Genomic DNA, 24,692 nt, shown 5'->3' with positions numbered 1-24,692 from the left:
GGGTATGGAGGCTTGGGCTCCAGCTGCCTTGGTGCTCAGGAGTTCCACTCGGAGACAGCTCGGCCATCCTGGCCTCCTGCACACACTCACAGACACTCAGGACGCCCCCTGCTCCAACCCTGGGCTTGCCGCTGGGATGCAGAGCAGAGAACAGAGACGTGGCCTCCAGAGCTCCCTGTGCTGGGCTGGATGGGCGGAGGGCCCATGGGAACAGAAAGGTCTCAGGGTGCCGATGACAGAGGAGTCCCACAACAGTGTGGGAATGTGTCCAGACCAGAGAGCAAGAAGGAGGCCTCCTGGGCAGGTTCTTAGCTCCTCCCACGGGACAGGCAGACGGCCAGAGCCACACTGTCCCCTCCAGTCCTCACCCACGCCCCCTGCCCCGTGACCTGGGGCTGCAATACTGCCCACTCTTCTTGCCTTAGGAGAACACAGTCGGGTTTTGAGGCCTCGGCCATACTCTGTGGACACAAAGGACCCCCACACCTGAGGGGCTGCATGTATCAGCTCAGGCTGCTGTGACAAAGTCCACGGTCTGGGGGCTCGAGCCACACACATGGGGTCCCTCACAGTCCTGGGGCTGGAAATCGAGGCCCAGGTGTGGCAGGGCTGGTTCCCGAAGCCTCTCTCCTGGGCTTGAAGACACAGTCTCCTCCCTGTGTCCTCATGGGGCTGTCCCTCTGTGTGTGTCTCTGCCCTCATCTCCTCTTCTCACGAGGACACCAGTCATTGGATTAGGGCCCATCCATAGGACCTAATTTTAACTTAGGACTTCAACATGTGAATTCGGGGGAATCACAGGTCAGCCCATAATAGGGGGCTCTGGCTTTGGCCCTTGAGGCAGGAGTGAGGGTGGCAGTGAGGCCACCTGTGCCTTGAAGACCCCAGTGGCGCCTGGCTGGGGCAGGCACTCCCTGTCCATAAACTGCAAGGATGGACATTTGGACAGGGACACGGCCCTCGGGGAAATTCTGCTCACGTGGGCCCCTTCACCCACTGAACAACGCTGTCCAGAGACCTCAGACACCCACCAAATGGTTCCTGTTTAGGCGTCCTGTTGTCCCCAGTGCCTGGCTCCTAATGGGAATTCTCACTGGTCCCGCCGCAGGAAGCATGGCTTACGTCCAGACGGGGAAGGCAGGGATGGAGCGCAGGCCAGGCAACTGTGCTGGAAGAGACAGGCCACACAGGGATGGGTGCAGGGAAAGTGGGGGCCACAGGGCTGTCGAGGGGGTCAGGAGCGTCTTGCACAGGCTTCCTGAGTGGTATGGAGAGTGACCTAGGGCTTCAGGGTCCGGAGTACACACACTCACAGTGATAGAAACCAACTCAGGATTTAGGAATGGGAGTTCTTGGAGACCTTGATGAGGGGCTTTCCAGTCATGTTCTGAGGGCAGGGGCATCCTGTGGTAGGCGGAGGGGGAACAAGCCCTGGGGAAGTTAAATGTGAAGGTAAATAATTTTTTCTCCAAAGATCTAACAGAACAAGGCAGGGGAGGAGCACAGTAGTGATGGCTTCCAGAAGGACTAACACACAGGGCTTGCCTTCTTTTACCAACTCAGATTCCCTCCAGCCAGAGAAGCAGCTACCAGAGGCTTGGTCAGAACATGTAAAGGTAAATGAACCAGTCACTGCCACCTGGGCAAAGGATATCTGTTGGGAAAACAATGGACACCCCAAAAAACCTGGGAGGAAGAGCTGAGAAATTAGACACTTTGGGGAATAAGGGTGTTGGAAGATTCCACATATTCTTGGGAGTCTACAAGACCCCCATGCATGCCCATGATGGGGCACAGAAAAGACCTGAGAAGCTCTCAGTGCTCACCTCTGACTGAACTGCAGGCTCTGAGTAAGCAGGAAGTGAAGGGGAAGGCAGGAAGTGAAGGGGAAGGCAGGAAGTGAAGGGGAAGGCAGAGTCACAAACCGCCCAGGTGAGCGCTCAGAGTGTGGACCAACCAACACATAGAGCCCAGCTACAAAGACTGGGAAAAAAACATCTTTTGACTCCAGGTGTTTAAGAAACTCTGTCAAATTACTATCTGCGCACTAAGCAAATGGAATAGTGACCCCCTTCATGACAAAGAGTATAGTCATTACTAAAATAGTTTAGGAAAGTCACTTAAAACAAAAAACTACTAGCCATGCAACCAGCAACAACAAACCACAGGAAAGAGAGAGAATCTGCCATCCAGAGTTATCAAATTATAATATTCTAAATGTCAAGTTTTCAGCAAAAATTATGAGGCATGCAAAGAAGCAAGAATGTATCGTTCATTCACAGAAAAAAAAAAAGGCCAATTAGTAAAAAATGTCCTTGAAGCAGCCCAGGATTGAATTTACTAGACAAAGTCTTTCCATTAACTCTCTTAAATATACTCAAAGAGCTAAAGGAAACCATGGCAAAAGAACAAAGAGAAGAAAACAACATCTCAACCAAGAGAGAATATCAATAAAGAGAGAGATTATAAAGAGGAATCAAATAGAACTTCTGGAGTTGAAAAGTATAACTGATACGAAAATTTTGCTAGAGAAGCCCCACAGCAGATTTGAGCAGACAGAAGGAAAAATTAGAGACCAGGTGGATAGGTCATGTGAAATATTCCAGTCTGAAGGGCATAAAAGCCAAAAGAGGCCGAGCATGATGGTTCACACCTGTAATCCCAGCACTTTGGGAGGCTGAGGAAGGCAGATTGTTTGAGGTTGGGAGTTTGAGAACAGCAAACAGAAAAATAAAATAAATTAATTAATAGCTGGGTGTGGTGCCTGTAATCTCAGCTACTCGGGAGCCTGAGGCAGGAGAATCACTTGAATTAGGGAAGCGGAGGTTACAGTGAGCCAAGATCATGCCACTGCACTCCAGCCTGAATGACAAAGTGAGACTCCATCTCAAAACAAACAGAAACAAAAGAATTTTAAAAATGAACAGAATTTAACTGGCCTGTAGGACAACATCAAACATACCAACAGCACACTTAACAGCAGGGTCAGAAGAAGAGCAGAGACAGAATGGAGCACTCAAAAATATTTGAAGAAAAATGGTAGAGACAGAAAGTAAAATGGTGGTTGCCAGGGGCTTGTGGGGAGGAGGAATGTGGAGTTAGTGTTTGATGGGGACAGAGTTTCAGTTTTCCAAGATGAAAGTTTCGAGGCCAGATGGTGGTGCTGACTGCACTGCATTATGAATGTGTTTAATATCACTGAACGGTACACTTAAAATGGGATAAATTTCGTGTGTATTTTACTACAATACTTTTTTAAATATTTGAAGTAATAATGGCCAAAAACTTTCCAAATATGATGAAACTTATGAATCTACACATTCAAGAAGCTCCATGAGCTTCAAGTAGAATAAATTCAAAAAGATCCACACAGAAAGACAAAATTAAATTACTGAAAGCCAAAGACAAAAAGAGAATCTTGAGAGCAGGAAGAGAGAAGATTAACAGCCAATTTTTCATCAAAAACCATAAAGAACAGAAGGCAATGGGATGTTGTACTTAAAGTACTGAAAGAGAAAACACTGTCCACCAAGAAGTCTATGTCAAGTGAAATGATTCTTCGAAACTAAAGGAGAAATTAGGACACTTCTGAATAAATAAATATTGAGAGAGTTCATTGCCAGTAGGCCTGCCCTACAAAAAATGACAGCTCGGGATGAAATCAAAGGGTACTAGACAGTAACTTGAAGCCATATTAAGAAATAAAGAGTCGGCCGGGCATGGTGGCTCAAGCCTGTAATCCCAGCACTTTGGGAGGCCAAGATGGGTGGATCACGAGGTCAGGAGATTGACACCATCCTGGCTAACATGGTGAAACCTCATCTCTACTAAAAATACAAAAAATTAGCTGAGCTTGGTGGCGGGCGCCTGTAGTCCCAGCTACTCAGGAGGCTGAGGCAGGAGAATGGCGTGAACCCGGGAGGCGGAGCTTGCAGTGAGCTGAGATCCGCCCACTGCACTCCAGCCTGGGCGACAGAGCGAGACTCCATCTCAAAAAAAAAAAAAAAGAAAGAAAGAAAGAAAGAAAGAACTGGCTGGGTGCAGTGGATCACACCTGTAATCCCAGCACTTTGGGAGGCTGAGGTAGGCAGGTTGCAAGGTCAGGGGTTCGAGACCAGCCTGGCCAACATAGTGAAACTCCATCTCTACTAAAAATACAAAAAAAAAGTAGCCGAGTGTGGTGGTGGGCACCTGTAATCCCAGCTACTTTGGAGGCTGAGGCAGGAGAATCAGTTGAACCTGGGAGGCAGAGGTCGCAGTGAGCCGAGATGGTGCCACTGCACTCCAGCCCGGGCAACAGTGTGAGACTCCATCTCAAAAAGAAAAAGAAGAAAAGAAATAAAAAACACTAATAAAGGTATCAGTTTTGGTAATTTGTATGTTAATAGGAATTTATCCATTACATCTAGGTTATCTACATTACGAATGTATGTAATATCACTAAGCATGCTTAAATGGAATAAATTTTATTGATATTATGTGTTAGTGTACAATTGTTCACATATTCTCTTAGAGTCTTCTTTATTTATATAGGTCAGTAGTGATGTTCCCGTTTTCATTTCTGATTTTAATAATTAGAGCCTTCTCTTTTTTCTTAGTCTAGTTAAAGGTTTGTAAATTTTATTGTTGCTTTCAAAAAACTAATTTTAGGCTTCATTGGTTCTATTGTTTTTCTATTCTCAATTTCTTTATTTGCTCCCTTTATTCTACATATAATCTTTATTTTCTTCCTTCTTCTAGGTTTGGGTTTAGTTTGCTCTTCCTTTTCCTGGTTCCTTAAGGTGTGAAGTGAGATTACTGAATTGAGGTCTTTCTTGTTTTTTAACATAAGCATTTATAGCTATAAATTTCCCTCCATAAACTGTTTTGCTGTATCCCATAAGTTTTGGTTTGTTATATAATCACTGTCATTTATCCCATAGTATTTTCTAACTTCTCTTTTGATTTCTTCTTTGATCAACTGGTTGTTTAAGTGTGTGTTATTTAATTGCCACACATTTGTGAATTTTCCAGTTTTCCTTTTGTTATTGATTTCTAATTTCCATTGTGGTCAGAGAAGATACATTATATGATTTCAATAGTTTTAAATTTATTGAGACTTGTTTTTTGGACTAACGTATGGTCTAATCTGGAGGACTGAGAAGAATGTGTATTCGGGAAGAATGTGTATTCGAGAAGAATGTGTATTCGAGAAGAATGTGTATTCGGGAAGGATGTGTATTCGAGAAGAATGTGTATTCGGGAAGGATGTGTATTCGGGAAGAATGTGTATTCGGGAAGAATGTGTATTCTGCTGTTGTTGGGTTCAGTGTTTTATATATGGCCATATTAGATCTAGCTTGTTTATAGTGTTCTTCAAGTTCTCTATTTTTTTATTGATCTTTGATCTAGTTCTATTTAAAAAAAATTTTTTTAATCAGTGGAAGTGACTTATTGAAGTCTTCAAATATTATTGTTGAGCTGCAATTGCCTATTTCTGTCTTCAATTCTGTCCATTTATGCTTGGTATATTTTGGGGGTCTGATGTTAGGTACATAAATGTTTATAATTGTTAGGTACATAAATGTTTATAACTGATGTTAGGTACATAAATGTTATAAAATGATGGCTTATGCCTGTAATCCCAACTACTCGGGAGGTTGAGATGAGAGGATTGTTTGAGGCCAAGAGTTCGAGACCAGCCTGGGTAACACAGCAAGACCCTGGTCCCTAAAAAAAATTTTTTTTGATTAGCGAAGTATGGTGGTGTGCACCTGTAGTCCCAGCTACCTGGGAAACTGAGGTGGGAGGATCACTTGAGTCCAGGAGTTTGAGGCTGCAGTGAGTTATGACTGTGCCACTGCACTCCAGCCTGGGCAAAAGAGCAACCCTGTCTCTAATTGTTTTAATGGTGCTGGGACAACTGGATATCTACACACGAAATCATAAAGTTGCAGTATATCTCACACCAACAAATTAACTAAAAATGGATCAAAGCCCCACATATATGAGATAAAGCCATAAAACTCCTAGAAGGAAACATAAGAGTAAATATGCATGACCTTATATTGGGCAACGGTTTTTTAGATACGACACCAGAAGCTCAAGCAACAAAAGGAAAAATAGACAAATTGGATGTCATCAAAATTAAAAAGTTTTGTGCATCAAAGGACACTACGAAGAGAGCAAAACAACCCATACAAGGGGAGAACATGCTTGTAAATCATAATTCTGATAAGGAGCTAACATCCAGAATATATAAAGAACTCTTACAAATCAACAACAAAAAGTCAACCCAATTTAAAAATAGGCAAAGTCCTGTAATAGACATTTCTCCAAGGAAGATATGCAAATGGCCAATACATGCAGGAAAATAAGCCCAATGTTATTGGTCATTAGGGAAATGTAAATCCACAGCACAATGACATGCTACTGATACTTCACACCCACTAAGGTGGTTATAATTTAACACACACATGCACCAACAAATAGAAGGTAGCAGATGTTGACAAGGACAAAGAGAAACTGGAATGCTTATATATTGCTAGTGAGAATATAAAATGGTACAAATGCTGTGAAAAACAGTCTGACAGGTCCTCAAAATGTAAACATGGAATTCCATACAACTCATCAGTTCCCACTCCAAAAGAGGTGTTCAAACAAAAACGTGTACAAGAATGTTTATAGGGCCAGGCACAGTGGCTCACGCCTGTAATCCCAGCACTTCAGGAGGCCGAGGTGGGAGGATCACTTGAGGTCAGGAGTTCAAGACCAGCCTGGCCAACATGGTGAAACCCCACCTCTACCAAAAATATAAAAAATTAGCCAGGTATGGTGGTACACACCTGTAATCCCAGCTACTTGGGAGGCTGAGGCAGGAGAATCGCTTGAACCCAGGAGGTGGAGGTGGCAGTGAGCTGAGATGGTGCCACTGCACTCCAGCCTGGGTGACAGAGGGAGACTCTGTCTCAAAAAAAAAAAAAAAAATGTTTATAGAAGCACTATTCACAGTAGCCAAAAGTTGAAAAGAACCCAAAAGTCCATCAGCAGATGAACGGATAAATGAAATGTGGTGTCATTATGATGGAATACGATTCAGCCATAAAAAGGAATGGCATTCTGAAACATACCCCAACACAGGTGTACCTTGAAAACATGCTCAGTGAACGAAGCTAGACACAGAGACCACGTATTCTATGACTCCATCTATATGAAATGTGCAAAACAGGCAAATCCATATAGAGACAAGTAGAATAGCAGTGGTTGCCAGGGGCTGGGCGTGGCTGCTTAATACTACGGGTTTCCTTCTGGAGCGAAGATAGTTCTGGAACTAGGTAGTGGGGATGGTTGCACAACATTGTGGCTGCACTAAATGTCACTGAATTGCACACTTTAAAATGGGTAAAATGGTAAATTTTATGTTATGGTTGATCACAGTTTAAATAAAATTACACCTGCCAAGGGTTTCTAAGAATGAAGCCCTGAACGTCGCAGTACTGGATACTATCAGCATTTTAAATCTTGTTTGCTCTTACAGGTGGGAGGTGTGTATTTAAATCTGAGAAACTTTAGTTATTAATGAGATCAACTAGCTGTTCATCTCATTAAGGCTTATTGGAAATTTAAAATTTTTAATCTTGTATTCAATTCTTTTGTATCTTATCCTGTTTTAGTGGTAAGGACTTTAAAATTTTCACATTAATCTTCCATCTGTCATGGAGATTGCAAGTACTTTCTGGCCGTTCATATCTTCATTTGTATACCCAACGATTCCTTCGGGGCTGTGATAGGAATGTCATGGATGCTGAGCTAAGCTGAGGCACGTGGACCAGTCTCCAGTGCCCAACCATGCCGGGTTTCCAGGGGACATACGTTGTAGGTGCTCTGGTCAAGGTTTATGCTTTCGTTCACATCTGACCCTCTAACATTCCCACTGGGCATTTTATACTTGGGTCTGCCAGGCTGATGGGCTTCCTTTCCCATTGTATTTTCACACTGTCATGGCAGGGGTACAGGTAGGGGCTGCTGGGTGCAGTGACTTTGTCTCTCATCTAGCCCTTCGGTGAGCGTGGCCTGGGACAGTCACTCTGATCCTAGGTGTACAATCATGTCACCTACAGATACCACAAATTCGCACCACGTTTCAATTTCTTGGCATGTGGCTTCAGCCAAGGTGCAAACACAGAGTAAGGCTCTTGTCTTCAGTAAAGCTCCCAGGCGTCTGGGCAGTGCGGCTGACTATGTCCCCATCGGACTCTTTTCTCATCCAGAAGAGGCTGGAAGGACATTGGGAGATGTTGGTAGTTCCTGGTCAGAACCAGCCTCAGGCTGTGCTGGGCTCAGGGCCTGGGACAGAGGAGCTTGCCTGTGATGGTCTCTGCCCCAGGGTCAGGGCCAGCCCTGCCCGATGACCTCCTGAGCATAGGACAGCTTTGCCAACCCCGAGTGTCCTCCACTCACCACACAACCCTCACTCCACACCTGCCTCTCCAAGGTGGAGGCGCCTCCCCACCCTCAGGCCCTGACCTGTACCCGCCCCTCTCAGGACACCTGACCAGGGCTCCAGGGGACAGCAGTCCAGACCCAAAGGCCAGTCCCCAAGCCTTGTCCTCCTAATGACTTGACTGTCCAGAGGCCTTGCTGGAATGTTCTGTTTCCTTCTCAGGGGAGGAGAGGTCCTCCCTCTCCTCCTACTCTTGGCAGACATCAGGATCTCAGAAAATCCCAGAGCCCACCAGGAAGCACTGTCCTCAAGCGCCTTTTCCCAATACAGGCATCTCGTCCTGGCTCTCCCGATTGCAGCCACACCAGCCCACCCCGTGAGGTCCCTGCAGACAGAGGCTGGGCATCCCCCGGGCCCCACGCCGGGCACAGTCATGGGACCTGCCAGGTGGAAGTCACCAGGTCAGCCCCAGAGAGGCCGCACCCTCCCTCCTGGTGTTCCCGGGGACAGGCTCAGCCAGGGGTGCAGGCCCTGCCCAGGACCAGCCGAGTGTTAGGAGCAGAGTGAGGACAAGTTACGGCAAGGGAAGCAGAAATAATGAGGGTCCTCCCGGCTTCAAACACCAACACGGAAGGGGAGGGCGTTGCTGAGTCTCCTGCTAGGAAAACACAGGCCCTGGGCATATAAAAGCCCCAGCAGCCGACAGGCTCAGACACACACTCACTCACACACTCACTCACTCACACCTCCCCCAGCTCACCTCCTCCCCACCCCAGCATGGCCGCGTCCACCATGTCCGTCTGCTCCAGCACCTGCACCGACTCCTGGCAGGTGGACGACTGCCCAGAGAGCTGCTTCGAGCCCCCCTGCTGCGCCCCCAGCTGCTGCGCCCCTGCCTCCTGCCTGACCCTGGTCTGCACCCCAGTGAGCTGTGTGTCCAGCCCCTGCTGCCAGGCGGCCTGTGAGCCCAGCCCCTGCCAATCAGGCTGCACCAGCTCCTGCACGTCCTCATGCTGCCAGCAGTCTAGCTGCCAGCCGGCTTGCTGCACCTCCTCCCCCTGCCAGCAGGCCTGCTGTGTGCCTGTCTGCTGCAAGCCCGTCTGCTGCGTGCCCACCTGCTCTGAGGATTCCTCCTCATGCTGCCAGCAGTCTAGCTGCCAGCCGGCTTGCTGCACCTCCTCCCCGTGTCAGCAGTCCTCCTGTGTGCCCATCTGCTCCAAACCTGTCTGCTGCAAATCCCTCTGCTGTGTGCCCATCTGCTCTGGGGCTTCCACTTCATGCTGCCAGCAGTCTAGCTGCCAGCCAGCTTGCTGCACCACCTCCTGCTGCAGACCCTCCTCCTCCGTGTCCCTCCTCTGCCGCCCCGTGTGCAGGTCTGCCTGCTGCGTGCCCGTCTCCTCCTGCTGTGCCCCTGCCTCCTCCTGCCAGACCAGCTGCTGCCACCCGGCCTCCTGCGTGTCCCTCCTCTGCCGCCCCATGTGCTCCCGCCCGGCCTGCTACAGTCTCTGCTCTGGCCAGAAGTTCAGCTGCTGACGGCGCTGAATGTCATCCAGAGTCCCTTCCCAGCTGGGGCTGACCTCCCAGCGGGCCCAGCCAGCTCCTCCCTCTCTGGCATTGACACCCTGAGAGTATGGGGCAGGCTCTTTGTCTTAGGAACCAGGATGCTCCCTCAGTCCTTCCCAGATGCTGGCTGTATGGGGGACCCCAGCTGCTCCCCCAGAACCAAGTTCTGCAGAACTGACCCCAGTAGGCCTGGTTCCACCCTGGGCAGTGCCCCTCTGAGTTCTAATAAAGCCGCCTCTGTCTCACACCAACCTCTGTCCTGTCTGTGGACCCCTGGGAGGCACAGGGTGAGGTGGGAAGTGATGCCACCCCTGACTGCAGGGACAGTCCTGACCCCCAGCAGGCCTGGTTCCACCCTGGGCAGCACCCCTCTGAGTCCTAGTAAAGCTGCCTCTGTCTCTGTCGACCTTTGATCCTGTCTGTGGACCCTGAGGGGCGTGGGATGAGGCAGGAAGCAATGCACCTGGTGCTGGCCTCTGTGAACCCTGAAGGCCAGGCTCCCTCTTAGCCCCATGGGCCCCCAGCCCCAGCACGTGGCGCCCCAGCCCATCTTAGGGAAGCTGCCTCTGGAACCAAGGCCAGGAGTTTTGGGACAAAGTGGACCCTGGCAGCAGCTCTGGGCCCCTGAGCCACATTCACCCTCCCCAGCTCCATGGCTGCCCCCCAGGACTGGGGTAGCCCACCCAGGGCCTGGCTCCACCCAGCAGCCTCACCGGTCCTGTTACCCCTGGGGAGACCAGCTATGGACCACAGTGCCCGTCCCTGCAGCCCTCGTCTCCTCCACAGTAAGACGTGGGATAGCCCCTCCCCCAGGACTTGAGCCCAGAAGCCTGGGGTTCTTCATGGGGTTCTTGAATACCCATTGCTCAGGCATCGCTGGCGAGAGCACAGATGGGCAGGGACCATGACACCCACTAACCAAGCCTGCAGCCCCCTTACCCCATGCGGCCTCGCCTAGAGATTCAGGGTCCTGGTTCCCTCCTGATCCTGTGGTCCTGGACTCTGACCCCGAGGACCCTGTCCCCACATCCCCAACCTCCCAGCTCTCTCCCAAATAGCCCTTAGCTCTGCCTGCCACCCTCCATCCCAGATGCCACATTGGGCAAGTGGTACGAGCCGCCACACTCTTTCCACCGGGTCGCTGTGTGCATTCGAGAGACCAGGTCCGGCTCCAGAAAATGACCCTTGCATGTCAATGCCAGAGGCCTCCAGCCCCAGCACTGGGACCTCCCGGAGTCCTGCCCAACAAAGCTCACTGTGGTCAGCACAGCCACCTCCCTCACTCCCCTCGAGGCAGACCACCCAGGACAGACCACCCAGCAGCAGCCGTTCCCCGGGCCGGAGGCCAAACTGACACAGCCTTGTCCACCTCCTTGGAAGCAAAGCCAGGTCCCCATGAAAGGACAAATGAAGGCCTCCAGGGACAGAGATGTTTGCTTCCCGCCCTGGTTCTCCAGGTAGCTGGTGGGGCCAAGACTTCATCCTAGGGCTCCAGGGCCATCCTGGGGAGGAGCTCCCCACACATACGTGTCTGAGCCCCACCTCACTGTGCCCACTGATGGCCTCAGGTGAGAACAGAGAGCCAGGAGGAGGGCTCAGGGCTGGCTCTCTGACCTCCTCCACATTTGTCATTGTCCCCCACCTGCCCTTGTCCGAGGCACCAAAAGGACCCAGCCTGTCTGGCCATCCCCAGGGAGGACACCTCCTGGTGACCAGAGCTGTGGGGGGTCTCAGCTCTGACCCCTGCTCTGGGTCTCCATTCAGTGTTCTCCTGCCTCATCAGAGCTTCAACCCCCAGTGAAAGCACCTTGGAAAACAGATCCTCAAAATGTCACTCACTGTGTGACCCTGTGACCCTGTCAGTCTAGTTCTAGGCATCTACCTCAGAGGAATGAAACAAACATTCACACACAGATTTGTGTACCCATGTACACAGCACCACTGACAGTAGCCAAGAAGTGGAAAGAGCCCAAATGCCCATCAGAGGATGAATGGACAAGCAAAACACAGCCTATCCACACAAGCAAAACGCAGCCCATTCCCATGCGGAATATTATTCAGCCATGAAAACGGATCAAATACTGACACAGGCTACAACATGCATGAGCCTTGAAAGCATGATGCTCAGCGAGAGGCCACATGTAGTGGGATTCTATTTGTATGAAAGACTCAGAACAGGCAAATCTACAGAGAAAGAAAGTAGATAAGTGGGTGACCAAGGCTGGGGGAGGGGCTCATGAGAGGAGACTGCTTATGGGTGTGGTTTTTGGAGTGGGAATGTTATAAAATTACGTATTGGTGATGGCTGAGAAACCCTGGGAATTTACTAAAAACCAATGGACCGTGCACCTGCAGTGGGTGAACTCCATGGCTTGTGAATTTTCTCTCGGTCAATGTGTTAAAAACAAATAGCCTCAGCCCTCCGTTTGGGATGGCCACTGGCCAATGCCTCCACCTCCCGTTCATCCAAATAAAAATGAATGGTGCCAGAGCAGTGATAGAAAACGGAGGCATGCCATCCACAGACCAGGTCAGTAAAGATTTTCTGGGAAAGGCAAGACAAAAAGATCAGGTTCTATTGACTTTAAATCCAACAGAAAGAAAGGCAGGAGAAGGACTCTGAAGACAAATGAGTTTTCCCGGAGACCCTAGCAAAGGAACATTATATGAGGATGACTGTGGGCACTCAGTCGTCTTTAACTGAGAGGTCGAGTTCTGAAGAAGAGCCATTCCTTGCCCTGCAACCAGCAGGAGAACCAGGAAGGGTGGGGCTGGCCCAGGAGACTCCCAGCCTAGGTCCCAAGCTGGAGAGGAAGAGGCCACACCCCAGGAAGCTCTGGATGCCAAGATAAACTGGAGCCCCCATGTCCAATCAGCGATGAACAAGGCCCCCCTCATCAGAGCCCCAGCATCAGCTCTGGGTGCAGAATATGTGTATCTATGTGCAGAAAACCTTTCAGCAATGAATGCCAAACAATCTCGACCCTCACTTAAAAATGTGAACAACAACTAAGAGTCCTCAGACATGTGAGGAAATCACAGCATGACAGAGAAGCAAAGTCGGAACAAACGATGATGCAGATGTGAGGAAACAAAGAGGCTGTCACTACATGAAACAAGAACAGGGTGCTACCAAAAAGGAGGAGAAAGAGGAGGAAAGAAAGCACCCCAAGTTCCAGGAGACTGAAAGTGTGACACTCTAAACACACATGAAACTCAATGATGGTCTGCATAATAGACCCTGAAAGCAGAATTGCTGATACAGTGACCCCATTTCAGGCAAAGATTGACCCAAACCCAATGCAGAAGGACAGAGATAAAGCCAAGAAGAGCCTGAGATCTGAGTGGGAAGAACCCAGGAGACCCAGGGTCTGTGATCCTCACCAGGATCACAGTGGGGAGAAAATCCAAGAATGGAAGAAAATCATCAAACCCATATGGAAATAAAAGTTCCTTGAACTAAAGGAAGATGGGACCGAGGGGATGAACACAGCTGATGACAGTGTTGGGGGAGGGGTCTGGTGAAATGAATGAAGTACAAGAAGGAGACAATAGTGCCAGGTTCTAGACAAAGGAAAGGCTTCACAAGAAGATCAAAGTTATGCAAATATGACACCCATTGGTAGCCCAGCCTCTACCAAGGTGGAGGGAAGAAATTCTGCACGTAGACTCTGCTGTGGCAGGTGTCAGTGGGAAGGCTGTTCTTAAACAACAGGGATCTGGATAGTTTACCACCCATGATGCTTTCTGAAACTTTTACTAAGCAATCCCCAACAAGAAGAAACATGACCCCCTCTTTCCAAACTTCCACAAAAATCCACAGACGTCCATCAATGAAAATCTAAATAAAATAGTCTAATAAAAATAAGCAAACCCGAAAGAAGGAAAAAGAAGTATGCTCACAGATTCAGATTTTCCTTTTTCAGTATAAGAAAATAGTATGGGTATATTTATCCTAAAATTTGGAAATATAAATGAAATGTACTGTGTTCTAAAAAATATAAATTACCTACACTGAGTAACAAAACAAAAAATTTAATACAATGATATCCAGGAAAATATGGAAGTGGTATTGAAAAAGGTCATTCTTCAGAAGGCAGACTCAGATGTTTCAAAGGTGTATACCATTAGTCTTCAATATAAAGACTTTTCTGTGATACTTGAAATATTCCAGAGATCAGAAGAAGCCAGAGGTCCTCTGGATTCCTCTAGTATGACTGGTGACACCCTGATGCCAAAATCAGGAGCAACAGTGAGAAAGATAGGACTGTAGACCAATGTCGTTTAAAAAAATAATATAAGAGATTCTATGAGCCTACATTAACAAACTAAGCCGTTATGTATAGCCATTATGGGAAGTAGTACAGAAGTTCCTCAAAAAATTAAAAATGGAACTACCATGTGATGAGCAATCCCACTTCTGTGTATTTATACAAGACAAATTAAAGCCAGATCTCAGATACCTGCACTGCCATGCTAACTGCAGCACTATTCACAACAGCCAAGATATGGAAGCAACCTAAGTGCCCATCAACAGATGAGTGGATAAAGAAAATGTGGTGTATATGCACGACGGAATACGACTCAGCCACAGAAAGGAGGGAGATCCTGTCATCTGTGGCAACACGGATGAACCTGCAGACACTATGCTAGGTGAAGTGACCCAGGCCACAGAAAGACAAATACTGCAGACCTCACTTATATGTGGAATCTAAAAAAGCCAAGTTCACCAAAGCAGAGAGTAGAGTGGGGGTTCGAGGGGCTGGGGGTGCAGGGAGTGGGGACATGTTGATGGCAGGATACAGCTTCAGCTGTGCAGGATGAGTCAGTTCCGGAAACCTCCTGTGCAGCACGAGGACAGTTGACTGTAACACAGAATGCAACATAGTAACACTGAAATCTTCTAAGAGTCCATTTTAAATGTCTCATCACAAAATAAAGGTAACTATGTGGGGTGATGGACATATTAATTAGCTTGACCTTGGTAATCATCACACAATGTGTGATCAAGACGTCATGCTGTACACCTTGAATTTATATAATTCTTGTTTGTCGATGATATCTCAATAAAGCTGGGGAAAAAGGGATAATAAGCCATTATCAAGCAATGTTTATCTTAGATAGCTCAAGTTACAAAGGGTATCATTATACTCATAAAATAGAAGCAGAAAAGCCACTGGAACTCTCAGTAGATTAATACACACACACACACACACACACACACACACACACACACACACACGAACAAACTCATTCCTTCCTTAAAAGCCTGAGGCAAAATTCACAATAAACTAAAGTAGGAAAACACTGCATGCGCGAGACCAAGGCTGTGCTACAAACTAGCAAACATTGGCTTAGTGCGGAGGGAGGCACTTCTGTTAACTTTGGAAACAAGACCAGCAGGCTGCTGTCATCGCGTCTCCAGCATTGTGCTGGGCAGCCAGCCACGACAAAAGGGAGTCAAATAAAACAAAAGACTACATTTTAGAAAAGAAGAATCCAAATGTGTGTCACTTGCAGAAGACCCAGCTGTGGGCCACCCTGCCCTGCAGACTCACGTACCCTCCTGGCACCTCCCTCCTCCAACCAGGGCCATTTAATCCCTGCCACTCAGCTCACTCAGATCGCCCAGAGTGTCTGCTTGATTTAAGAAATGGTTTGGGCCAGGAGTGGTGGCTCACGCCTGTAATCCCAGGTGTGATCACAAGGTCAGGAGATGGAGACCATCCTGGCTAACATGGCGAAACCCTGTCTCTACTAAAAATGCAAAAAGCCAGGTGCGGTGGCTCAAGCCTGTAATCCCAGGACTTTGGGAGGCCGAGATGGGCGGATCACGAGGTCAGGAGATCGAGACCATCCTGGCTAACACGGTGAAACCCTGTCTCTACTAAAAAATACAAAAAACTAGCCAGGCGTGGTGGCGGGCGCCTATAGTCCCAGCTACTCGGGAGGCTGAGGCAGGAGAATGGCTTGAACCCAGGAGGCGGAGCTGGCAGTGAGCTGAGATAGCGCCACTGTACTCCAGCTGGGGTGACAGAGCAAGACTCTGTCTCAAAAAAAAAAAAGAAATGGTTTGATCATTTGACTGTCCACAGAAGCTGCCCTCCTGGCCCCCAGTGGAAAGTTCCATAATCCAAAAAGTCATGTCTCCAATGAGTGCAGGGCTCCACACTTGCACCTCATGTTGTGGCTGACATAAAAAGACCACATATGCACTGTGTGTGTCTGTAGTGCACCCACTAATACGATGTCACCCTAGACTTCCTGGCTTTCCTATCATCTCCTGAAAGCAGCACCAAGTCCTTCAGTCCCAGAAAGTGGATTAAGCACACAGTTCTCACACGTCCGTACTAATAATCACTGAAAGGATATTTAACGAGTTATTAAAGAAAAAGAAATCAAAATTATTTAACAATAAAGAGAGGCTCAGTAGGGTCTTTCATATATTTGTAGAAAAGAAACAGAAACAGGTTAGAGAGTAAATTGGAGCAGGACACTAATGCACTGGAATAAAATAGTCTTTTATTCAGAAAGCTGAATGAACTGCCACCAATGGGTAGACTTTATCTGATGTCCAATGAAACAAGGAAAAAAACATTTAAAAACTCAAAATAACATCATCAGAGTGAATGGGTAACATATTTCTTTCATCACTAGATGAAAATAAAAAGTCATAAAAAGAGAGACCAGGAAAGATGAAATTATTATTAAAAATGGAAAAACACTTCTGAGATGAGTCTTTATATTGAAAGGCTCAATAAGGTCTAACCACAGAAAGTAAAATAATGCATAAGCCTAGAAACAAAAACATGACATTTTAGAATAATAAAAAGAAACCCAAAAGCTCCCAGAGAGTTAAGGAAAGAGAGAGACAAATGAAAAAATGACAAATGACCAGCATCAGACTGTCATCAGCAGCACTGGACATCACAAAGAAATGGTGACATTTGTTCACCATTTTGAGGAAAAGTAATTTAAAACCAGAATTTTATACCCAGCTAAACTATCATTATAAATGTGAGGATAAAGTTGACATATTTTCAGACAAGCAAGGAATCTTAAAATGTGTGTCCTAAAATCACCATATATGAAAAAGTACTTGATCTTTCACCAAGGCAAAATGAAAATTGAAAGAATACAGAGTGCAGCTTCAAATAAAACAAAGAGAGGACTCTGAGGATGGCATGGAAGAGCTAAAGAGACAAAGATAAAGTGTGGATCCACCTGATACTGAATCTCTGAATCACTGAGCATTCTCCTTACAAGGTGTGAGTGATTGAAGGGAGGGCCACTTAGCTTCCTTTTTTTTTTTTTTTTTTTTTTTTTTTTTTGAGAAAGAGTCTCACTCTGTCACCCAGGCTGGAGTGCAATGGTGTGATCTCAGCACACTGCAACCTCCGCCTGCTGGGTTCAAGCAATTCTCCTGCCTCAGCCTCCTGAGTAACTGGGACTACAGGCACATTCCACCATGCTTGGCTAATTTTTTGTATTTTCAGTAGAGACAGGGTTTCACCATGCTGGCCAGGCTGGTCTCAAACTCCTACCTTGCGATCCACTCACCTCAGCTTCCCAAAGTGCTGGGATTACAGGCATGAGTAACCATGCTTGGCCAGCTTCCTCTTATCCTCAGTGCCATTTTTATTTCATACGAAGTGCACATTTTTCTCCATGTTTATGTTTGAATATGCTAAAAGTAATAAAATATATCTAATCAGTCCAGAAACAGGATAGGTGGAACCAGAATTGCTCCTTTTGGAGAAACATTCATCTCTAAAACCTCAACTGAATGAAAGCTTTCTGGAAATATTTTCCACCACATTTCTGGGGCCAAAATAAAAACTGGTGAAGAAACAGAGCCCTGCAACATACACACAAGTTTAATGAGGGGAAAACAAAGAGATAAACCAGCACGAATGACGCATCTCCAGCCACCAGCTCTAAACACCAACAAGGAAGAGAAGCTTCTGGAGCCTCCTGTCAGGACAACACACGCCAGGGAGGGATTTAAAAGCCCCACAGCCCTGAGAAGCTCACTCACTCACTCACTCACTCACTCCCACACTCACTCCCTCACACCTCCCCCAGCTCACCTCCTCCCACCCCAGCATGGCCGCGTCCACTATGTCCGTCTGCTCCAGCGCTTACTCCGACTCCTGGCAGGTGGACGACTGCCCAGAGAGCTGCTGCGAGCCCCCTTGTTGTGCCCCCAGCTGCTACACCCCGGCCTCCTGCCTGACCCTGGTCTGCACCCCAGTGAGCCGTGTGTCCAGCCCCTGCTGCCAGGCGGCCTGTGAGCCCAGCCCCTGCCAATCAGGCTGCACCAGCTCCTGCACACCCTCGTGCTGCCAGCAGTCTAGCTGCCAGCCGGCTTGCTGCACCTCCTCCCCCTGCCAGCAATCCTGCTGTGTGCCCATCTGCTGCAAGCCTGTCTGCTGCAAACCCATCTGCTGTGTGCCCGTCTGCTATGGGGCTGCTTCTTCATGCTGCCAGCAATCTAGTTGCCAGCCAGCTTGCTGTGCCTCTTCTTCCTGCCAGCAGGCCTGCTGTGTGCCCGTCTGCTGCAAGCCTGTCTGCTGTGTGCCCACCTGCTCTGAGGATTCCTCTTCATGCTGCCAGCAGTCTAGCTGCCAGCCAGCTTGCTGCACCTCCTCCCCATGCCAGCAGGCCTGCTGCATGCCTGTCTGCTGCAAGTCCGTCTGCTGTCTGCCTGTGTGCTCTGGGGCTTCCACTTCATGCTGCCAGCAGTCTAGCTGCCAACCAACTTGCTGTACCACCTCCTGCTGCAGACCCTCCTCCTCCGTGTCCCTCATCTGCCGCCCCGTGTGCAGGTCCGCCTGCTGCGTGCCCGTCTCCTCCTGCTGTGCGCCCGCCTCCTCCTGCCAGCCCAGCTGCTGCTGCCCAGCCTCCTGTGTGTCCCTCCTCTGCCGCCCTGTGTGCTCCCGCCCGGCCTGCTGAGCCCTCTGCTCAGGCCAGGAGTCCAGCTGCTGAGTGCTCAGTCCTCGCTCATCTACTGACTATGTCTTTGCCGCCAAGCAGGATTCTCCAGTCTCAGGAGCCCCTGGAGTCCTCAGAATGCACCAGCTCCATCAGTAGCCACATAGTTGCTGCCTGAAGGGGATTTTGAGCACATCACACTTCCCTCCTCCCTCTCTGGGAAGAGACAACCCACAAATCCCTCAGCAGGTGGACTGTGGCCTTCTAGAACCCCCTTCTCCAAATGTGCTGTTTGCACCCAATGTGACAAAGAATTGCTCTAATCAATAAATTCTTGAGTCAGGAAATACGGGCTGGTGTGCACTTTCTGCTCTTCCCCTGAGCCCCTTTGCCTACTCCAAATTTGGGGTGTGGGACCACTGTCCTGTTGAAGGCAGACAGGACAATGTCTCTCATTCCGAGATGAAACACCGGAGAGAGACAGCAGGATTTGAAAGCAGATGTGATCATCTCCACACCCTTCCTTCAGCCGAAGCCACGCCCTGCCCACAGGGGAAGCCACGCCCTGCCCACAGGGGACAAGCTTCCAACTGAGCCAGGGAGGGGAGCAGAGCTGAGCGGGCTCGCCTCTGGTGAGCTTTGTGCCACCTGCCCACACCTGTCCCCTGCCAGTCCAAGCTAAAGCTGAGTCGGGCAGAAGAAGAAACCCCGTTCAGTTGGGACCTGAGAGCCCCAGGCACCATGCTGGCCTCCTGGTGTGTGGGCCGTGGAGAAGGTGCCCACACAGAGGGCTGCCCCGAGAGCCTGAGGGCCACCCTGTGTGCTCTGAAGCACTATCAATTCCGTGGGCCCCAAGAGGGGTTCTGGGGTCACTTGGACATCACTCATCCTACTCAGGGTTTAAGGCCTGGGTGAGGAGACACAGAGCAAAAAGACACCTTATCTACGAACCCTTAGGACAGTGGAAGAGAATAAGGCTATAGTCTCAGTGGACCCCTAGCACTGGAAAGTGATGCCAGTGAGACCAGCCAGGTCAGCACCTCCTCAGGAGGCTGGAAAGGGCACCAGTGAGACCAGAAAAGGGCGCCAGACTGGAAAGGGCGCCAGTGAGACCAGCCAGGTCAGCACCTCCTCAGGAGGCTGGGAGGGCCCAGGGAAGAGGCGACAGAACAAAAACCCTAATGGAACCTTTAACCAGAAAGTAGCTGAATTTAAACCTGCAATGACTCACAGATCTCTCAGTTTGCAAGTTTATTCCACCCGTGTCCATTACTTGCTATTCAAATATTAAGAAAAATATGGTCATCCCCATACATAAGTGGACAAAGGCCTTCATAGACCCTTCAGAGCACAAAGAGTTAAAAAAGATGGGGAGACACTTCCACCTCACCATTAACCAAAGGTACAGGGGAGTCTAAGGTACAGGGGAGTCGGCACAGCGGGCACCAACATTGCTGAGGCTGAGCCGCTGTGCAGCCAGCGGGCAGACGCACCCAGGGCCATGGCCTCCAGGGCACGAGAGCCTCTGAGCCTCCCGACGGCTCCTGAGGGGAAAGCCAGGGACAGCCCCAGCGGGGCACAGCTTGTGACACCTGGGCCCCTGTGCTCTGTGTGGCAGCTGACACGCAGGTCTGCTGGTGGCCGTGTGTCCATGCAGCTGTCTGAGCCCACACGGTCAAGCTGCCGTGTCAGATGCAGAGGACAGAGTAGGACGGCAGCAGCGGGCCCCCTCCCTTGTGAACCTGCGTGAAGGTATTCACAGCGCAGCGACAGCTCTGAGTGCCCCTCCCGGCTGTGAGCGAGATGCAGGACCCACTGAGTCAGGGGCGGTTGCTGCCTTCAAAGGCATCCCGTGAAACCACAGGAAACCACAAAGCCTCTCCACCGCCTGCTGGACAGCCCCTGGGGACAGGGGGAGGGTGTCTGTAAGGCGAGGACATGGCCAGCGCATGCTCGTCAGGGTGTGATCAGGGACCCTCCAGCCTGCAGGCGCCCTTGCCCAGTTGTAAGGGTGAGAGCACAGCCCCTGTGCGAGGCTGCTGGCCTGGGAGGAGGGATGAGCAGCGGTCTGTGGAGGGGGGCCCTCTAAGGAGTCCTCTTGGACCTCACATGCTTGTCAACACAGGGCATCCTGGTAACAGAAGTTTCTAGATATGGGCCTCTCAGCGGGAGGGGTACACTGGCCAGTGCTCCTCTTAGCTGATTTCTTGGTTCCCAAAAGGCTCCCCCGGTACCCACGTGTGCCAACAGCCTCCTTCTACGGAGGACAGCACCCCCTCCAGGCAAATCCCACTCACACCCAGGACACGCCCACACCCTTTCTCCTGTGTGACCCACACTCATGCCCCAGGGACCAAGCTGGCTCTATCAGGGCAGCCCTTGGTTTTTGGGGCCAGGCTTCCCATTCCTGGAATTAGCCCAGGCATCCCCCACGCAGGCCTCCCTCCTTCTGCAATAGCCTCAATGCCTGGATGGGAGCTGGGCCACCCTCAGGCCCAGCGCCGGGCCTTGCTGTGTGTGCAGCGGGCTCGGGCTGTGTACTGAAGAGACCCAGCCACGCGGATTCTCAGTGAACTCTTCCTTCCTAAGGAACCACAGCCCATGGACACACAGAGGAGCCTGCACTGCTCTCACGGCTTTGCGCCGACCCCTTTCCTGGGCTGAATAGTGTCCCCTTGTCCCCTTAAAAAAAGACATGTTGGTCCAGACACAGTGGTGTATACCTGTCATCCCAGCACTGTGGGAGGCCGAGGAGGGAGGATCACTTGAGCTCGGGAGTTCGAGAGCAGCCCAGGCAACACTGGGAGACCCCATCTCTACAAAAAATTTTAAAAAATATTAAAATTTAGCTGAACATGGTGGTGTGCACTTACAGTCCCAGCTACTTTGGTGGGAAGACGGCTTGAGCCTGGGAGGTCAAGGCTGCAGTGAGCTGTGATTGCACCACTGCACTCCAGCCTGGGTGACCAAGCAAGATCCTCTCCAAAAAAAAAAAGAAAGAAAAGGTATATGGGTATATGTTGGATGCTAACGCTAATCCCTCATACTGTAAACATGACCTTACGTGGAAACAGGATCTTTGCAGATGTAGTCAAGTTGAAGTGAAGTCGTCGGGGGGGACCCTGAGCCAATACCACTTCTGTTTTCATAAAAAGGCAAAAATTGCACACAAATGGGCACAGGGAGAATGCCATGCAATGATGGAGGCAGAAATTGGGCAGTGTCCCTGCAAGCCAAGGACACCAAAGAAGGCAACAGGCCCAGAAAACAGGACAGAGTCATCCCCCAGACTGGGACAGACTCTCCTTCACCACTGCAGAAGGAACCAGCCCCACTAATGCCTTCACCTCGGACTTCAGTGCTCCGGAACCGTGAGACGTGAGCTTCTGCCATGTCACGTGGCTGGCGTGGGGCTCTGTCACAGCAGCCCCCAGATGTCAACGTGCCCTCCAGCTCCAGCCCCCAACAAGGGTGGAGAGTCCAGGGAAATGGGGCTAGAAGCTGGGAAAGGAGTTCTGAGGGAAGTGCCCGGGGCCTGTGACCTCCTACAGGCCAAGGGACAAGCCACAGAGATCCCCAGAGGTGGACGGAGTTCTCTGAAGAGGGGACAACCATGGCTTGGGTCTGACACACCCAAGTTTGAGGCCAGAATCTGTGCAGATGCTCGGGGGGAAGACAGGGTGACACTCCCTGATGGTCCCCCAGGTAGACTCCTCTGAGTTCTCTATTTTTTTTTTCTGCCTACTTTGAATCTGTTGACTTTTCTACTGGTGTTGAGAAAAAATTCACTTCTTATGGTATTACTAAGTCAAGGCTGCCTGTAGACTTTTTCTTATACAATTCAGCCAGTTCTAGCTGAAATATAAATATTGAAAAGTTAACCCTAAACTCATTTGAAACTGAAGGAAAGAATAAAAGAAGTTTAAAAAATCAAACTGCCAGGGAAACCGCTTTATCCAAAATTTTGACCCACAAACTTAATTAGATTATCTATTGGGCAAACAAAGTTTAGCCATGTAAATAGGTCTCAGTTTTGTCAGAAATATAATTTGGATCCAACCATTCTTTATAAACCAATGCATATTACTAGTTCATGACTAAAATTCTAAAATGAAAGGGATAAGATCTTTATTTGTGTGTTTGTTTGGATGTGTTTATGTATATGTACATGTATTACTATGTTATATGTTGTGTCTACATGATATCAAATTGACTTTTCAATAAATGAGCACTCATAAATTATCAAGTCTATTTTCCAAGTTCACATGACCTAAGTAAATCTTTAATAAATAAGATGGTTTTAAAGTAACTAAAGTAAAAATTAAAATATCTTCAAAATTGTCAGCATACGTTTTTGCCTGGATTTACTCGTCAGACAGTTTTACATTTGTCTCTAATAAATATTTTAAGATGTCAGATTTTAACATAAAGTTTAGAAGACTATAAACCCAGCCAAAAACAGAATGATTTTTGTGTCATGTTTTATAAGTAAGACTAATTTAATATTGTTGGTTTAATGAAAACAACTGTATCTTCTGAGTTATTAAAAAAATCCCCATACATTTAAGTTTCTTATTTAGGTGAAACCATATATTCACAGGCTATAAAAATGATTAACAAGGAAATAACTTGAAACAATGACTAAGGTTGTCTAATGTGTCAGTTTTCACAATTGTTAAAAATAAATTAGGCAAATGTAAATGAGATAAACATCTATAAACTTTGTGTAATTTGAAATCTAAAAATTATGTTAAATTAAATAGTAGATACGCATTACATGCCTGAGTCATTTTCAATTTTAAAATTTACATCATAAGAAAACATGTTTCTAAAAATGATAAAGTTGTTCTTATATGTTAAATACTGTTATGTGACAGAAAATTTAAAATTTCTTGTTTCCTAGGTTTTCAATAAAGTTTAAGATTACTAGGAACTCAAAATTTTAATTAGTATATATAATTATATGTATAAAAACTGCCAAAAATAAGATGTGCTTATTTTAAAATGGTGTTCCTTATTGAGAAAAAGAATAATTTGCCAAATTCAAAGGTTATTTAAAAGTTGTTTCAAAATATGGATTTAGGAAGTAAACATGAAACAAGATAGAAAGTAACCAGTAAGTAGGAGAAAGAAATGTGAAGAAAGTTATGGATATGAAGATGTGTTTTTGGTAAGGAAGATTAGCAAGAAAAGAGAATAATTTTGTATGAGAAAATCTTATATAGTGAATTTTTATCCTTAAGTAAAATGACTGGTTATTTAAGAATAAGGAAGACTAGGACAAAGCAGAAAATCTGGGCATGTTCTAACTGGTCTGTGTAAGTCACGATAAAGCTCTTGAAAAGAGAATTTATGAAAGGAATTTTGTATATGATTAGGTTGGCTATAGTTAAAATGAAATTATTTATAATAGTCTTTCTACAGATTGAGCATTGATATTAAAACATATACTAATATACAACTAAAAATCTTGATCCCCTATGTTAGAGCAACAAGGTTTTCTTAAAGTATTGATTTGCTGTTAATAAAATTGCAAGAGGTTTTGGTTTTTAATTCTGAAATCGGTTTCTTTTTAAAACTTCTTAGATGTATGCCTCAGAAATCCAGCTTCTGCTGTACCTTGCTGCATGTGATTTTCAGGTCATACGTCATTACCTTCAGCTTTTTCTTTTCTTGAGAAGACCTGGGATGATAATTCTCTCCTTCAACTTTTTATCAGCTCCTATAACTTTTTCCTGCAATTCTAACTCTGCTATGTGGCCTGACACTGAAA

The 24,692-nt window shown here is 47.8% G+C and overlaps 3 protein-coding genes across 7 annotated transcripts in view; 2 read left to right on the top strand and 1 right to left on the bottom strand.

The window, feature by feature from the left end:
• TSPEAR (thrombospondin type laminin G domain and EAR repeats) overlaps positions 1 to 24,692 on the bottom strand; it is a 216,278-nt gene that overhangs the window by 133,100 nt on the left and 58,486 nt on the right. The window lies entirely within an intron of this gene.
• Positions 9,200 to 9,955, top strand: LOC112620411 (keratin-associated protein 10-3-like). The gene is made up of 2 exons (XM_025378957.1): positions 9,200 to 9,529; positions 9,617 to 9,955. The coding sequence occupies exons 1-2, from the start codon at positions 9,200 to 9,202 to the stop codon at positions 9,953 to 9,955; spliced, it is 669 nt and encodes a 222-aa protein (XP_025234742.1).
• Positions 18,075 to 19,266, top strand: LOC112620406 (keratin-associated protein 10-1-like). Of its 4 annotated transcripts, none has more exons than XM_025378945.1 (2): positions 18,075 to 18,412; positions 18,524 to 19,266. In XM_025378945.1, the coding sequence occupies exons 1-2, from the start codon at positions 18,092 to 18,094 to the stop codon at positions 18,938 to 18,940; spliced, it is 738 nt and encodes a 245-aa protein (XP_025234730.1). In that variant the 5' UTR covers positions 18,075 to 18,091; the 3' UTR covers positions 18,941 to 19,266. The 4 variants fall into 4 exon arrangements, with proteins under 4 accessions (XP_025234730.1, XP_025234733.1, XP_025234731.1 ...); XM_025378948.1 differs by having other exon boundaries at positions 18,075 to 18,442; positions 18,650 to 19,266; XM_025378946.1 differs by having other exon boundaries at positions 18,075 to 18,454; positions 18,581 to 19,266.

The sequence above is a fragment of the Theropithecus gelada genome, chromosome 3, assembly GCF_003255815.1.
Source record: "Theropithecus gelada isolate Dixy chromosome 3, Tgel_1.0, whole genome shotgun sequence".
NCBI lineage: Eukaryota > Metazoa > Chordata > Mammalia > Primates > Cercopithecidae > Theropithecus > Theropithecus gelada.
The sequence above is the reverse complement of the archived record's forward strand: the minus strand, read 5'-3'. Positions and strand labels throughout refer to the sequence as shown.

Excerpts from the sequence above, each read along its gene's own strand:
- LOC112620411 (XM_025378957.1), top strand. The coding sequence starts at position 9,200 with ATGGCCGCGTCCACCATGTCCGTCTGCTCCAGCACCTGCACCGACTCC. Across the intron at positions 9,530-9,616 it reads GCTGCAAGCCCGTCTGCTGC|TCCTCCTGTGTGCCCATCTG; the intron begins GTGCCCACCTGC and ends CCGTGTCAGCAG.
- LOC112620406 (XM_025378944.1), top strand. The coding sequence starts at position 18,092 with ATGGCCGCGTCCACTATGTCCGTCTGCTCCAGCGCTTACTCCGACTCC. Across the intron at positions 18,787-18,873 it reads TGCAGACCCTCCTCCTCCGT|CTGCTGCTGCCCAGCCTCCT; the intron begins GTCCCTCATCTG and ends CTGCCAGCCCAG.